The sequence below is a fragment of the Gadus chalcogrammus genome, chromosome 23 (assembly GCF_026213295.1).
Source record: "Gadus chalcogrammus isolate NIFS_2021 chromosome 23, NIFS_Gcha_1.0, whole genome shotgun sequence".
NCBI lineage: Eukaryota > Metazoa > Chordata > Actinopteri > Gadiformes > Gadidae > Gadus > Gadus chalcogrammus.
In genome coordinates this window covers 15,777,793-15,793,620 of record NC_079434.1, presented here as the reverse complement: position 1 = coordinate 15,793,620, position 15,828 = coordinate 15,777,793, and the positions used below count along the sequence as shown (strand labels likewise).

The 15,828-nt window shown below is 49.4% G+C and overlaps 2 protein-coding genes across 3 annotated transcripts in view; one reads left to right on the top strand and one right to left on the bottom strand.

The window, feature by feature from the left end:
- Nucleotides 1–563: 563 nt before the first annotated feature.
- On the top strand, nt 564–5,400 carry palmdb (palmdelphin b). Its single transcript, XM_056584849.1, has 3 exons — nt 564–2,895; nt 3,166–3,257; nt 3,870–5,400. The coding sequence occupies exons 1-3, from the start codon at nt 564–566 to the stop codon at nt 3,957–3,959; spliced, it is 2,514 nt and encodes an 837-aa protein (XP_056440824.1). The 3' UTR covers nt 3,960–5,400.
- frrs1b (ferric-chelate reductase 1b) overlaps nt 3,272–15,828 on the bottom strand; it is a 12,975-nt gene continuing 418 nt past the window's right edge. The window contains exons 2-17 of one of the 2 annotated variants that reach the window (XM_056584469.1): nt 14,938–15,026; nt 14,624–14,813; nt 14,384–14,535; nt 13,842–13,936; nt 12,605–12,737; nt 11,834–12,022; nt 11,246–11,344; nt 10,989–11,136; nt 10,623–10,736; nt 9,986–10,101; nt 9,628–9,714; nt 8,235–8,332; nt 7,661–7,709; nt 7,404–7,553; nt 6,128–6,225; nt 3,272–6,051 (exon numbers count right to left, since the gene is read on the bottom strand). In XM_056584469.1, coding sequence (XP_056440444.1) covers nt 6,027–6,051; nt 6,128–6,225; nt 7,404–7,553; nt 7,661–7,709; nt 8,235–8,332; nt 9,628–9,714; nt 9,986–10,101; nt 10,623–10,736; nt 10,989–11,136; nt 11,246–11,344; nt 11,834–12,022; nt 12,605–12,737; nt 13,842–13,936; nt 14,384–14,535; nt 14,624–14,813; nt 14,938–14,952 — 1,758 coding nt within the window. In that variant the 5' untranslated portion in view covers nt 14,953–15,026 and the 3' untranslated portion in view covers nt 3,272–6,026. Of the gene's footprint in view, nt 6,052–6,127; nt 6,226–7,403; nt 7,554–7,650; nt 7,710–8,234; nt 8,333–9,627; nt 9,715–9,985; nt 10,102–10,622; nt 10,737–10,988; nt 11,137–11,245; nt 11,345–11,833; nt 12,023–12,604; nt 12,738–13,841; nt 13,937–14,383; nt 14,536–14,623; nt 14,814–14,937; nt 15,027–15,828 lie in introns of both variants that reach the window. The other variant, XM_056584468.1, reaches the window with a different exon arrangement.

Genomic DNA, 15,828 nt, shown 5'->3' with positions numbered 1-15,828 from the left:
AATCATGCATCTCAATCATGTGGTGCTGTTTCTCAAATCAGTGGATGTCCTTTCTGATGTCAAACTAAATCGTGTTTCAAGTATCAGCACACAAACATTTGTGTGCTACAGGATTCAGTCGGGACTCCTTCACACACAACACACAGTTCCCCAGGACCGTAGCAGCCTGGTTGGTTTAATGAGGAGAACCGACACGTTCTATTTGAGGAACGCAGCCAGAACTTTATCCGTCACTGGGGAAATAAGAGGCGAGTGGAGTGTAGGTGGGAATTCATAATTAAGATGATTTTCAGTTTTCTGCTGAACGGAGGCATCCAGTTCCCTTTGCAAAAGGCTGCAGACTCAGCGATAATTCATTCAGCTGAGCTGCTACCTCGCTCCCCGTCTCACACGTGAACGTATTCCTTTCCTCCTTCGCAGGACGCCAACACCGGAGAGAGAGAGCTGGATGGGCACCAAGCGACGGGAGGCTGCAGTAGCCCTGAGAACACCAACCTGAACGGCACCAGCTACTTCACAGACACACCACTTAATATTAGCACCATCACCCCCATCCGGTCGCCATGGAAACGGCCGAACACTCAGACACTGCAGCGCCGGCAGATCGCGAGGTGGAACTCGCCACGGACGCCGTGGATGGAGGAGAGATGCAGGTGAGCCCCGGCGACGAGCAGGAACAGATCCGTGCGGAGACGGATCCGACGGACGCCGCCGGAGAAGACCTGCTGGACCTCTTCCCTGACCCGCCCCCCGACGCCATGGAGCCTGAAGACCTAGAGGACGAGGAGAGCGGTCTTTGTGGCGACACAACGAGTCTGGACCACAAGGACTCCCCCTGTCCCGGGACAGGACACGACGAGCTCAACAGGAACGAGTCCATCGCCTCGTCTGTGTCCGACACGCTGTCCAGCGCCGACAGCGTCTATGAGAACGAGGCTCACCGTAAGAGACCAGACCCCCAGGAGCCGGAACCAGAGCCCAGCCCTGGAGAGGACCTGCCCCCTGGACCTCAAGACCAGGAGGACCTTCTCCCTGGAACCCAAGACCTGGAGGACCTGCTCCCTGGACCCGAAGACCAGGAGGACCTGCCCCCTGCCCCCCTAGACCTGGAGGACTTGCCCCCTGCACCCCTAGACCAGGAGGACCTGCCCCCTGGACCACAAGACCAAGAGGACCAAGACCAAGAGGACCTGCCACCTGGACCCCTAGACCAAGAGGACCACGACCAGGAGGACCTGCTCCCTGGACCCCCAGACAAGGAGGACCAAGACCAAGAGGACCTGCCACCTGGACCCCTAGACATGGAGGACAAAGACCGGGAGGACCTGCTCCCTGAACCCCTAGACCAGGAGGACCTGCTCCCTGAACCCCTAGACCAGGAGGACCTGCTCCCTGAACCCCTAGACCAGGAGGACCAAGACCAGCTCGCCCCTGAAACCCGAGAGGACCCCGTGAGTCCCGACTTCCTGTTAGATGCTCCGACCGGGGAGGCAGAGGATTCGAACCTGGGTCATTACATCAACGAAGATGCCCTGTCCGATGCCTCTAATGAGTCCTACCACGACCTGGAGGCCGACGAGTGCCTGAGGGTGGAGATCGCCGTGGCCTCGTCCGACAGCGACACGGACGAAAAGTGGAGGGCGATCTTCTCCTCTTCCATCAACAGAGAGGACGATGACTCGTACCTGGACGGCCTCCAGCTGAGCGCCCAGGAGCTCTTTGTGCAGAAGGTAGAGGTGAGCGACGCTGAGGAAGAGGAGGACCACGCTCCGACGGAGGAAACCCCCTTTGAGGAAGAGCCGGACGACGAAGTGCTGGAGCAGCCCATCGACGTGGTGTCCTTCTCTTCTCCCTCCCAGGAGGTCCTGTACAACCCCTTATCCCAGCCGGGACTGTCCAAAATCTCAGAGGACGACGGCGAAAACGGAAAGGTCCCTTTCAACCGCGGCCACCTCCTGCCCTCCCCACCTCTGAGCGCCGACCACACCAAGAAGCTGCCCAAGGACTTCTGTGTGATCCAGGAGACCAAGAGCGAGAACGTCAGCAACGAGCACGTTGACTTCCAGGTTGCTCGCAAACAATGGCTGGAGATGGAGGAGCAGAGCAAGAAGCAGATCGTGTCGCCCACCGCCAAGACGCCCACCCTCCAGGGCAGCCACAGCTTCATGTACACGCCCGTCCGCAACGTGGAGAGGCCTCAGAGGAGGGAGCACTCCCTGGAGAACCTGAGCCTGGTCGGAGACTACCCCCTGACCCAGTTCAGCCCCTGCTCCGAGGACTCCGGTCTGGACGACCTGAGCTACCGGTCCCCCTTCGAGGACCCGGAGACCCCGGTGGAGAGGGAGGTCCGCGCGGCCTTGGAGCGGGACGACCACTTGAGGAAGGGGAGGGGCTTCTCCAAGATGGGCAAGTCGACGGACTGCGCCCCGTCGCGGGGTCTCCCCCGGTCCATCAGCACGCCGCTGACGCCCTCTTTCGTCATCACCTCCTCGCCCTCCAAGGGGTCCCGGAGCCACGAGCTGGCGGCCAACAACGTCATCATCCTGGAGCCTGGGGACGACTTCCCCGGCGGGCAGAACCACACGGCCTGGGACCAGGCGGGCGACTCCAACCTGATCATCCTGGAGACCTCCAACCTGATCATCCGCAGCGCCTCCGAGTTCTGCCTGAGCCAGGTCCGCGAGCCGCAGTCCCAGGAGAAGAGCTTCCTCAACAACCCCTTCTTCAAGCTGCGCTCCCGGAGCTCCGTGTCCCTGGTGGACGAGGAGATCCGCGTGGTGAAGCAGAGGGAAGAGGAGCTCCGCAAGGAGAGGGCCAGCGCGTACGGCAAGGACCGCTTCGGCTCCAGCGTCACGTCGCCCAATCAGATGGACAGCCTCGCCTTCAGTAACACAGGTATGGAGCTCCGGCATCTCTGCAAGAACGCGTAGAGTTCTACTGTTTCACTGCACTGTTCAAATCTTTTTCTGCCTTTTATTTGCCCACCAAATCCAGAGTTTTATTCAGTTGGCACTCGTTATTTAGTTTGGAATAAAAGTTGTGGCCGCGGTAAAAGTGGAGCAAATCTGATGACGGTAGTGAAAGAGTTACGTAGTGTGGATTCAACAGACTTCACACGGTTTGTTATCGCAATGTTCATGCCAGAATGTGTTTTTTCTCTCACAGTTGACGTTCCAGAGAAATGCAAATCGTCCCCCTCATCACCGATGAAGACCGCCTATAGAATGGACCGCGCCGTTTTGTCCTGCGACCACAGGGTAAGACTCTCTCACTCTCAACCAGTAAGGACGGTTAGACCCATAGACCCTTACGGGCATCTATAGCTGTAGCAGAAAGAAAGTACAAGCTGACTCCGTAACGGTTAAAGGTGGCATATTATACCACCAGGTGTGAGTGTGATTTGCCGTTACAATCTGCCTCTTTTGACATCATAAGTGGGCGTCTCCACCTAGATGTGTGCCTGATAGATCAGTCTACCAGCCTACCCAGTTGTCTGTAGCAAACGTTGCTCTTATATCCGTTACACATCTAGGTGGACACTGACACTTTGCTGTCAGAAGAGGCAGATTTTAAAAACGGCTTGTAACTGCTAATCCCACTCGCACCTGGTGGTATAATATGCCATCTTTAAATAACCGTTACTATCATGGGTCACATTCACGGGGTAGTGACCTTCAAAACCTACACGTAACAAAGTAAGAATGATAATAAAAGGTATGATTATTGAATCTTCAACTTCAGTTAATTTAGTCGCAGCGCCTCAAAAGTGAGGTAGAGAAAAGGACAGGATTAAAGAGAATGATGTGGGGTGGAGGGGCGGTGAAACCAGCACCGACATGAGACCAACACAAGGAAATGTTCTTGCTCAGTTCCCAGACGTCTACAGCAAAGAACGACGTAAGAGTGCCATGGCCCTCCGATGGGAGGCCGGGGAGTTCGCAGAGGAGAAGGCCGACTGAGGCGTTACATTGGGGAAGGCGTTACATCGTATGCGTACTACCCATGTCTCTGTGTCTTACGCAGTGTTTGTTCTTGTGTCGCGACACAACATACGCTTTGCTTCTGTGGTTCTTCATGCAAAAATATTGTGATCCTTCCTGGATTTTGGAAAAGAGAAACAACTGGCTAATCAATTACAAAACAATACACCACCATAGTTGTGTACAGACTGGGGCCTTAATAGGTTAGATTTGTAGAAGAAGAGTATTTGCAGTGTGTTCAACTGTTTTCCAAGATGCCTGATAGTTAAATGAATGTATTGTTTAGGCCACAATTTGCTAACATTTACAAATGTAAAACATTCAAAAGAAGAAAACATTTTGACATTTTGTCTATTGCGCTAAAGGCAATAGAGGCTACGTCGCTATATATGTATATTTAATGTATTTTTGTACTGTGATTTTATTTGCTGCAAATGAATAGCTGGATGATCTTCAGTACCAAGAGAATATTATAAACCCGGAGATCAAAGGCAGCTTGAGAACAGCTCTAATCTTTAATAGCTTACATGTATTTTTTCGTAAAATATGACAATCCAAAATGTATTTTTGAGATGTACAACGATTTTTGAACTCCATGCACCCTGAAAGCACAAAGCCTTTACCTCTGCTATCTTACGAGAACACTTTAGTAGGCTGATCAAGGGGTCAATGATCAATTCTAAAGGGTCATACTTTTGAAAAAGGTTTGAAAGAGGGAATTTAACATGACAAAATCAATTTAATGGAAATCAATTAAGCACTGCATTTATATTGTTATCATCAAAACTCTCAAGAGTATTGTGAATGGATGAAGTATATATATTTGAAGTCTTTAAAGATTTAAAGAGATTTAAGAGTTTCCTCTAAAGGCTATTTACTTTCATGTCACTATCATAAAAAAAACTATTTAAAGAATAATAATCAGCAAACAATAAACATGTCTAGAACAGTGACAGTGTTTTAGGGATCCTCCACATTATCTTCTCTAGCTAACGAAAATAAAGCATTTGTTACCGTTAACGGCGTTGTTTACATCCTGTCTGTATGCTAATTCCTTAAGGCTCACTACAAACAACCATTCTGTACTCAAAGTGACGGATAAGGTGAGCTCAAAAGAGGCTTCTGTTTCTGTTATTATCAACCTCGTTATTAAAGTATACGGGGGCTTTATCTCTGTATATGTATGTGTTGAGTATTCAAAGAGATTCATGCAACAATAAATAATGATGAGAAACAGGTCAAGTTCTGCCTTTTGTGTTTATTAATTATAAAGGTTTTGTTTGTGTTCAGAAGAAGGAATTAGATGAGCATGGAATAGTTCATCATATTTAGGTGATGATGAATTTTGTTATAAAATTGTTTAAAACACATACACCCCTATTACAAATGTTTCACAATGTGTATCACAAATATGTACAGATTTATGAGCATTAGTATTATTCCAATACTTAAAATAATTGTGTACTTATAACGCACCTACACAATCTGTGTCCACTAAAACACATTAAAGTACCTTTCAATAAATGCATAGTTAAAATTCCTTTCCATTAATAAAGCCTGTTCTGTGTGAGGTTGAGCAGAGCTAAACCTTCAATACAGCGTTCACCAGGACCAGAGTAACCAGAGCTAAACCTTCACTACAGCGTTCACCAGGACCAGAGGAACCAGAGCTAGACCTTCGCTACAGCGTTCACCAGGACCAGAGTAACCAGAGCTAAACCTTTGCTACAGCGTTCACCAGGACCAGAGGAACCAGAGCTAAACCTTCGCTACAGCGATCACCAGGACCAGAGGAACCAGAGCTAAACCTTCGCTACAGCGTTCACCAGGACCAGAGGAACCAGAGCTAAACCTTCGCTACAGCGTTCACCAGGACCAGAGGAACCAGAGCTAAACCTTCTCTACAGCGTTCACCAGGACCAGAGGAACCAGAGCTAAACCTTCGCTACAGCGTTCACCAGGACCAGAGGAACCAGAGCTAAACCTTCGCTACAGCGTTCACCAGGACCCCGAAGAACGAGATGTTTCCCAGCTGGAACACGAGCATCAGCGTCTTCTCAAACACGTACGTCTGAAACACAACGGACCAAACCAGATTAGAAATTGGTTTAAAACGTGTTTGAACTTAATCGGTGAGGTCTGCTCACCTGTGGTGGGCTTGGGTCCTCCAGTGTGACGAGGGGGAGGTCGTCATTGTCCCCAGTGTTCCCAGCAGATGAAAACCATGTGGCCATGTGCTGAACGACTGAACAAAACAGAGCAGGTACAACATTGGGTCAGTCTGTCAAACTGCTGCCGAGGTTCAGAGCAGGACCACGTGACTAGCCTCTATTGGCTGGAGCGTTGAAGGCTAACCCAGCGCTAACCTAGCACAAGCCTGGCGTGGGCAGCTGCTCTGATTGGCCAACTTGATGCTACTCTGAAGAGCTTCACCTTTGACCCTGAGCGACTACTCAAATTGTCCAATAAGACAATTATTCGTTGATTCTAAAATCAACAAATAAAGAGACCAGCTGCTTTCTGCATTTCTAAACCTGAATATGTTTCCATGGTTTCAAAGTAGAAAACACTGGAGTCTGCTATATCTGGACGCTCGTCATGTGTTGACCGCTGACGAAATGGAACTCAATACTAAATCCTTTCACACAAACATGTGATGGAAATGTTCAGTTCATCCTTGTTCCACAAAAATCTATTTTAGGCCATGTTTGCATCATGTTCCCCTAGCCTCTACAATATAACCAAATACCAAAGTGTCCATGCGGCAAAAACGTCATTACGTCCTCTCATCTTGAGACTTGAGTTCCAGAAAAATTATCAGCGGAAGTTTGTTTCGTTCTCCCCCTTCCATCATTTCAAATAAGGGTTGACATTTAACACACTAACACACACACACACACGCACGCACGCACACGCACACTAAATCAGAGCGTTAAATCTGTGGGAGCGAGATTGGTTTGCCGCTTCAGGCTACAAGACGGTCATTATGCTGAACGATTTCCTCCGCTCACTTGTCCTCAGTCGGCCCCGAAGAAGGAGCTGGAGAATGTGTTCATATGCTGGTGAGCAGTGGGATGAGATGCATGCAGACCTTCATTACAGTTGTATCGAAATGAAAGCAAAATTCGACTGTGCAAATATTCCCTCACTCAACCTGGGAACCACCCAGTGAAGAAGAGAGAGTGAACCTATACTGTAGAAATCACGTAACTCAATGGTGACGACCTATTCGTTACGTTTCAACATAACTACACTGAGAACATGACCTATACGTAGCGTTAAAACATAACTATACTGGGAACATGACCTATATGTAGCGTTAAAACCTAACTACACTGAGAACACGACCTATTCGTAACGTTACAACAGATCTACTCTGACAACATGTCCTATAAGTAACGTTACAAGCGAGGCCTGCGGTACCTTTGTTTGCCCTGGCCGGGGAGATGGAGTGGAAGTGCAGCCCCAGTTCAGCCAGCGTGATCCAGAGCCCCCAGCCCACCAGGGCCCCTGTGGCCTGGGGGCCCTGCAGCAGCAGGGCCTGCTGCCGGAAGCCCAGGTACACACACACCACTGAGGAGAGAGGCAGGAGAGCATGATTGACTGACTGACTGACTGACTGACTGACTGACTGACTGACTGACTGACTGACTGACTGACAGATCCTCACCAGCCTGCACCTGCAGCCAGCGGCCTGCTGAGCGATGAACCAGGTTGAAGAGACGCCTCCTAGAAGACAACCAGACGTTAAGGACACATAGAGACGGTGTTAAGGGGCCACTGGTTTAAGGGGCCACTAGTCAGACAGTGCTAAGGCTGGCTAAGGGCCGCTGGTTTAAGGGGCGCTGGTTTAAGGGGCCACTGGTCAGACAGTGTTAAGGGGCTGCTGGCTAAGGGGCCGCTGGTTTAAGGGGCCGCTGGTCTGAGACGGTGTTAAGGGGAAACTGGTTTAAGGGGCCGCTGGTCAGACAGTGTTAAGGGGCTGCTGGCTAAGGGGCGCTGGTTTAAGGGGCGCTGGTTTAAGGGGCCACTGGTCAGACAGTGTTAAGGGGCTGCTGGCTAAGGGGCGCTGGTTTAAGGGGCCGCTGGTTTAAGGGGCGCTGGTTTAAGGGGCCACTGGTCAGACAGTGTTAAGGGGCTGCTGGCTAAGGGGCACTGGTTTAAGGGGCCGCTGGTCAGACAGTGTTAAGGGGATGCTGGCTAAGGGGCGCTGATTTAAGGGGCCGCTGGTTTAAGGGGCCGCTGGTCTCTCACCTGGGGGACAGGGGAGCAGGTCTGAACAGGGCTATGATTGGCTGGACGATGCAGAGGCCCAGGACAGCACAGCCCATGTATGGATGGTAGCCTGCATGCTGCACAACATAGAAACACTCAGCATGAGGCTACCCCAAGTATTAGTATGAGTATACAGTAGGCTACCCCAAAAAATAGTATACAGTAGGCTAAAGTAAGTGTAAGTATCAGTATACAGTAGGCTACCCCAAAATTAGTATACAGTAGGCTACAGTAAGTTTTATTACAAGAATACAGTAGGCTACAGTGAGTATGAGTAAACAGTAGGCTACAGTGAATATTAGTATGAGTAAACAGTAGGCTACAGTAAGTATTATTATGAGTATACAGTAGGCTACAGTGAATATTAGTATGAGTAAACAGTAGGCTACAGTAAGTATTATTATGAGTATACAGTAGACTACAGTGAGTATTAGTATGAGTAAACAGTAGGCTACAGTAAGTATTAGTATGTGTATACAGTATGCTACATTGAGTATTAGCATGGGTATCCAGAAGGCTACAATAAGTATTAATATGAGTACACAGTAGGCTACCCCGAGTATTATTATGAGGATACATTAGCCTACCCCAATAAATAGTAAGAGTATACAGTAGGCTACAGTATTAGTAGACATTTTGATTGTAACTTCTGCGTGATAGGAAAAGTATATGAAATGCTTACATAATTTAAGCCTTTCCATGTTTTCACAGACTAAATAAGAAAGTATTAAACAGACAGACAGACAGACAGACAGACAGACAGAAAATGTCTACACTGGCCCGTCAGAACTTAAGCCCTCCTCATCCCAGTGACTTCCCTTCACCCAAATCCTCTTAGTAGCAAAAGTCTAGCATGATGGAAATACATTTAGGATATCGTGTAACAAGTCACGTTGCATTAAATGTATCAGCATAGAGTAAAGGCGTCGGGAGTGACAGGTTAAATGTGGAAGAGAAAGATGGTCGCCAGACCACAGCTTGGCGGACGATGTTCACAGAACAAGAGATGAGGACTTTCGTAACGGGCCATTGGTCTATAATGTTCTGGTAGCCTCCAGCCGTACTGGTGCTGAAGGCTTCAAATGCAGTCGGGATGAGAGACGCAGCGTGCTTCAGAGGGAGGAGAGTCTGCTGGTCGGCTCAGCAGTAGAATCACGACTCTCTAGCCCCCCCTGCTGCCACCGTCTCGCCACTGCAGGGTCAGCGCCACAGACCAAGTGTGACTCACACCGCCCACACACACGTTTCGAGGACGACATGACAAAGGAGCCAAAGAACATGATGAACTGCACAGAGGAAACACACTTAGAAAGATGGAGACACACAGACAGCAGGGGAGAGAGAGAGAGAATGGTCAGGGCGTAGGACTCACTTTGCTCCAGCCTCCTCGGTACAGGAACGGAAGGGTGAAGGCCACACTGATGAGGCTGACTGCCAGCAGCATCAGGCCTCGGTGTACCTGCGGCATCACAGAGCCAGACTTCATCACTCTCTCTCCGGTTCTCCAGACCAAACAGCCTGCCCTTATCACTCTCTCTCCCGGCTCTAGACCACAACACAATCATGAAGCTACAACACAGTCGGCCTTTCAACAGGACTGGTTTAACACATCTCTTCAATTATTTTCAATTCACATTTCCAATTAGAACATGTTTTGCGTTCGTTAATGTATTTTCTTTCAGTTTTGTGTCTTTGTAATCCTCCTCCTCTTTGGTTCCCTGGTGTCCTACCTGGAACCACACCTTGCCTCCTCTCAGCAGAACGTCTGGCCACACGTGTCTGAAGTGTCGGGCGAAGAGGACGCCCGTGCTGACGACCCACATCCAAGCAGCCAGCATAATGACCCCTGGGGATCACATGACCAGGGAACATCATCACTGCTGATCACATGACCAGGGAGACACTCCAGGTCACATGACCAGGGAGACACTCTGCTTTAATAGTGGGAAATATTGTCAAAGTAGACGGATCTGAAAGAAATATTTTTTGTTTAGCGAATTAATAACTTTCAACTTTATTTTCAATTTTAAAGTTAATGAAACATGCTGCCATGCAGGAGATCACTCCCCGAGTGTGTGTGGATTTAATCTGTGCTCACTGATCACTCACTGTGCAACAGGTTAGCAGCCTCGCCAGCCCCAGACTCTATCGGACTGGGCGAGGTCATCATCCACACACACTACGAAGTATCATTTTGGAAACTTTGCATTCATCAAATTAATCAAATTCTTGTCGGAGGATCCACAAGTTAGGGTCTCAGGTTAGGGTTACAAACAGCGACAGCTATCTACGTTTTGAACGCCACCCAAGTGTTTTGGTGTCAGAGTGGTTTGAGTTCAGGGTCGTCGTTGTGTTTGTCGGACCGACCGTGGAGCTTGATGATCAGCGGAGAGCGGGAGCCAGAGAGGTCGACAGGGGGTCCAACGACCAGCGCTCTGACACTGGAGATCAGAGGCTGTCTGTGGTGCCTCCTAGTGGAGCCTGGAGTGACACACACACACACACACACACACACACACACACACACACACACACACACACACACACACACACACACACACACACACACACACACACACACACACACACACACACACACACACACACAATTATAATATAAGGATGGAATATAAGGTGCAATACATATGAAACTAGTGCCATTGATGGGATTTGGAACTATAAACATACGATAAGTTAATTCATTGGTTCTTCTAATAATCCCCCGGTTCTGACCGTTTTCATATCTGCCGTGGGCCAGGAACAGGAAGTAGCTCTGGTCCAGGTCAAACCTCTGGTCCGTCTGAGGGATGCGGACGTCTCTACGGAAACGACACTGGATGACCCCGTCGGTCACGGCCCCGACCTGGTCCCGCAGGGTCCCCTGGGAGCAGGGAGGAACCGGGGGTAAGTGTTCAGCGGTCAATCAGAGGCCAGGACCATACCGTACTGCTGCTGGTGGTCCATCACTCGCTCGGGGGGGCGTCCAGTACCTCAGGAGCCGGCTCAGGGCGGGTCCGTCCGGAGACGTAGGCGGCCTGGATGTGGACCCGGCCTTGGTCTTGAATGCACAAGTAGACGTCATCGTTGCCCTGGAACGAAGGGCGAAGGTCAGAGGCTCCACGGTCACTGAGAACACATCGACTCACCGTGGCTCTTAGCCTGCAGTGTCACACTCATAGCGGGGAGAGTAATCCCCTGTTCACCTGGCTTGTGTCAGGAGGTTGGCTAGTCCTGCTCCATGAGGTTTATGATTTTGAAGGCTGATTCTTTAAATAATTTGCTGCCACTAGTAAAGGATGAAGAAGCTTTTCTCTGCCGCAGATGAGATAACTTCAAATAAATTGAACCCGGCTATTGTGATGGAGGACGTGTGTTGGTCATGTCCAAGTACGAGTCCAACATTAAAATAAATAAATGGTATTTCCAGCCAAACACTGATTACACTCCCAGCAAATGGTAAATGGACTCCATTTATATCGTGCTTTTCTGACCAGCGGCATTTCCAAATGCTTTTTCAGCGAGTGCCTCCCATTTAGGTCCAGCGCTGTGGGGCTGTGGGGCTGTGGCGGATCACCTACCATCCAGGTGTCCAGCGAGAGGCCCAGCGCCACGTATCCCTCCGCCGGGCCGCTGAGCTCGAACAGCGCGCTGCCCCCGATGGCGTCCGGGCGGAAGGACAGGAAGAAGCAGTCCCGGTCGTTCTCTGGACGGCAGCCCGCTGGCTCCCTGAGGCAGGACTTGTTGTGTCCACAGCCCTCTGAGCTGAACTACAGGGGGCCGTCCTAGTTAGCTTCACAGATACACGCAGATCTAAAGACATAATCCCACCGTTACAGAACGGCTCCCATTCTGAGAGTCGAGCCGGGAGGGGCTTATGTGTTAGTTGTGTACACAAAACGGATACACTGTGCAAAAACATGCACTATGCTGATGCACACCTGCACCGTGCACATGCACTGCACTGTGTTGGTGTGCACGTGCACACAGTGCTGGTGTGCACGTGCACGGTGCTGGTCTGCACGTGCACGGTGCTGGGCTGCACGTGCACAGAGGTTTCAGTGTGATGTTAGGTCTAACGACATAACAAACAGCATGTGACAATATTGTTTTGGCATCGATGTGAGCGCAGACACAGTTTTCAATCTTCAGTTTGTAGCCGCCCCCCACCCCCTGTCCGGGTTTCAAAAATTAAACAAAGCATTTGTGGCGAAAGGAACTGCTGACTGCAGTAGCGCTGCTGTTCCAGCGGGGGGGGCGCTGTTTCAATGCTGGAGGCACGCAGGGGGAACAGTGCATCAGGTGCTGTCGGTTTGTCTAGGGTTCCTTCGACTGGGGTGGTGTGGACTCACCGGAGCGGGAAGGCCGGCGGCCGTGGTGGGGGGGGTGAGGACCCCAGCTGTGGTTGAAGCAGCCCCGGTAACGGCCACCACCGGGCCCGGTACCTGGACCCAGTACAGCTTTTTCTTCTGGACCACCGTAGCGCTGTAGCCGACCGCGGGACACAGGAACAATACCGTTACAATGTGGAGGATCCACAGTGAGTCTTCCTTCACCGTCTACTGAGACTGCGGCTAAAGCATCATTCTGGCATCATGTGATAAACATTCACATGATGATATAAACAGAAATGCATGAATTTCTGAGTTTGCTGAATTTGAATATCAGGATTAACCAAATACTTGCAAGATATATTACACCAAAAGCAATTGTTACCAATAGCAGAACTACCCCCACTAGAATAGGAAGTGAAATGGGAGGAGTTGGTTTATTTTTAACTGAGGTGTTGTGTAAAGTTATTCTTTCCATGGGGAGTTTTGCATTAGCTAGGGATGAGCCACCATCTCCCCCCCCAGACCACCACACTCTGTCACGCTTTGAAGGTGTTCTGAGATGCCAAGGACTAGAGAAACCTGGAGTGTGACGTCTCTCCTGGTTACTGATTAGTGATTAAGAGCTTTGCTGTGGTTTCACTTTGACATCCCAACGTGTTGAGACATTTCTCAATTGATTTATCACTAGTCTGGCTTAGTTCCAGATTACACAGCAGTATGTTTGAACCTTGAAACTAGTTCAACAAAACGACACTACTTAAAGTTAGAGTCCCAACAGCACACTGAGCTCGTAGCTAAACGCCCTGGACATATCTGTACTCAACGCTCATCAATAGTGATTTCAATAATGCTTTCAATAAAAATCACACGATTTGTCCCAGATTCTACACAAATCTCCAATATGTTTTATAACATAATATATCAGTGATTTGTGCAAAAAATATAACATGAAAAAAAGGCTGTCAAGCCCGTACCTCTCTCTGTTTATAAGAATCTTTATTTTGACACTCCTTAACCCCTCCCTCCCTATCACCTTAAACCCCTCCCTCCCTATCACCTTAAACCCCTCCCACTCACCCTACCCCCCCCCCCCCCCCCCCCCCCCCCATCATATAATTACAGGAAATTACTATTATTGTACTTGTGTTATGACAATCTAGCTGCTTTCTAATTATAAAGAAAGGGAGACACAACTCGGTAAAACAACTTCACATGATAAACCGACAAATAGATTGTGTCTGCTTGGAGGACTCACAAGAACTGGACGGTGGGGGGCGAGTCCTTGGGGCAGGTCCACACCGCCTGCACTTGATGTTTTTTTGAGTCACTGGTGTGACTCACACCAGACGCCTGAAGGGAACACAACGGATGGGTGAACCTCCCCTCCTCCTCTGTCTCAAAGTGATCAGTGAGGTGGACCAATCCCAGCGTGTTCCTCTCCTCACGGCAAAACCTGGTTGGTTTATAGGCCGGCTTGTTCGGAGTGAGTGACAAGGAACCTCAAGCAGGCCTCTACAAGACTACAGACTATGTTGTACTAATATATATATATATTTATATATATATATATATATATATATATATACACAAATCCATTTTAAAACTCTTCCTGTTCAGTCTGGAGACAGACACTCTCTGAGTCAGACCCCCAGGACCAGGCATGGTGACCAAAGGTCTCCTGACGTGTGGGAGAGCGTCACAGGATACTCCGAATGCCGGACCACCTCACCTGTCGACTCCCCTCACCTGATAGCTCCCCCCCCCTCACCTGGTAGCCCCCTCGGCCCCCCACCTCACCTGTCGGCCCCCGCAGCCCAGCAGCTGGGAGACGCCGGGCTGCAGCAGGCTGAAGGACCCCAAGGCCACGGTGGAGTTGGGGGCCGCGGCATCACGGGCCTCCAGGAGGAAGCCTTTGAACGGGGAGGAGCTGTCGCTGGCCAGCAGCGTCACTGAGGTAGGGGGGAGTTGAGATGGTTTGTCAGCGTTAGTTATTCCAGACGGCTCCACTGTCGGCAGGACGTGTGTTAGTAGTTTCACCGGTGACGCGGTCTCCGGGCTGGACCGCGGACCCGTCCACGGTGAGGCTGTACGGGGCGGGGTCGGGGCTAGGGCTGTGGCCGTGAAGCGGCTCCATGCTCCCGCACACCTCCTGGACCCGCCCGTTTCTGTAGCCCAGGGCGGGGCCCGCCCACCAGGCCAGGAGCCACAGGCACACCCACCTCGTGACCTGGAGCACGGAGAGAGGATGGGAGGACCGATTCTGGATGATAGCGAGGATGAGGAAATATCTGAAACCACTTTAAATTAAGAAACATTCCAAAAATGAAGAAGTTGGAAAGGTTCCTTTTTACCTTTGATTCCGGCATGACGAAATGTGGGGCTTTTACGAATGATCTTCACGAGGCTGTGACTTAAATACATTCAGAGCTGAAGGTCCGATCTGTAAAAACACAGGCTGTTCTTAAACGGTGTCATAAGTCTGAAGGCCTACTGCATTCACACTAGGGATGCACCGAATATTCGGCCACCGAAAATGGCCCAAAACATAATTTTCGGTTTCGGCCGAAGGAGTAAAAAGGCCGGAAAAAATAAACCGGACATTTTTATTTTTGATTTAAAGAAAAAAAAAAAAATAATAATTGTATACTCATTTTGTATCAAATTTGCACTTAGTTTTTTATATTGAAAAGCAAGACAAAAAAGTTTATAAAGGATATTTAATTGTTTGATTTATGCAATGGTGAAAAATTTAAGAAAAATTAATGAAAAACAGCAAAAGCACATTCGTTATTCGGTTTCAGCTTCTGGCCAACTTTTTCCTCACCATAAACCTAACCCTATATTCGGTTTCGGTTTCGGTTTCGGCCAAGAATTTTCATTTCGGTGCATCTCTAATTCACACTGCATCAATTAGAAATATTTCAGGCTTCTGCTTATCAAATATTAACCTATTAACACTTAATTATTTTTGATAGTTGAAGTATGTAGCCTTTGGGTTGGCCTAGACTACACTACACAAGAACACTATCAGTCTGTCACAGAAAAACCGCCGCAACATGCTGCTGGAGATAAGAGACCAGGCAGGGCTGATCAATGGATCCTACCCCAAAAGGGTCCCAGATGTCTGCCTACATTACATTATGACTGCACCATTGAGAGGAAACACAAACTGATTTTATATCACTGTATCGTTAGGACTTAAACATTGACATTTATTCCGGTTGGTCTTGGAGGTGAGACGC

Coding starts and splice junctions, on each gene's coding strand:
- palmdb (XM_056584849.1), top strand. CDS start 564: ATGGAAACGGCCGAACACTCAGACACTGCAGCGCCGGCAGATCGCGAG. Junction 2,896..3,165: donor CCTCGCCTTCAGTAACACAG/GTATGGAGCTCC, acceptor TTTCTCTCACAG/TTGACGTTCCAGAGAAATGC. Junction 3,258..3,869: donor TTTTGTCCTGCGACCACAGG/GTAAGACTCTCT, acceptor GTTCTTGCTCAG/TTCCCAGACGTCTACAGCAA.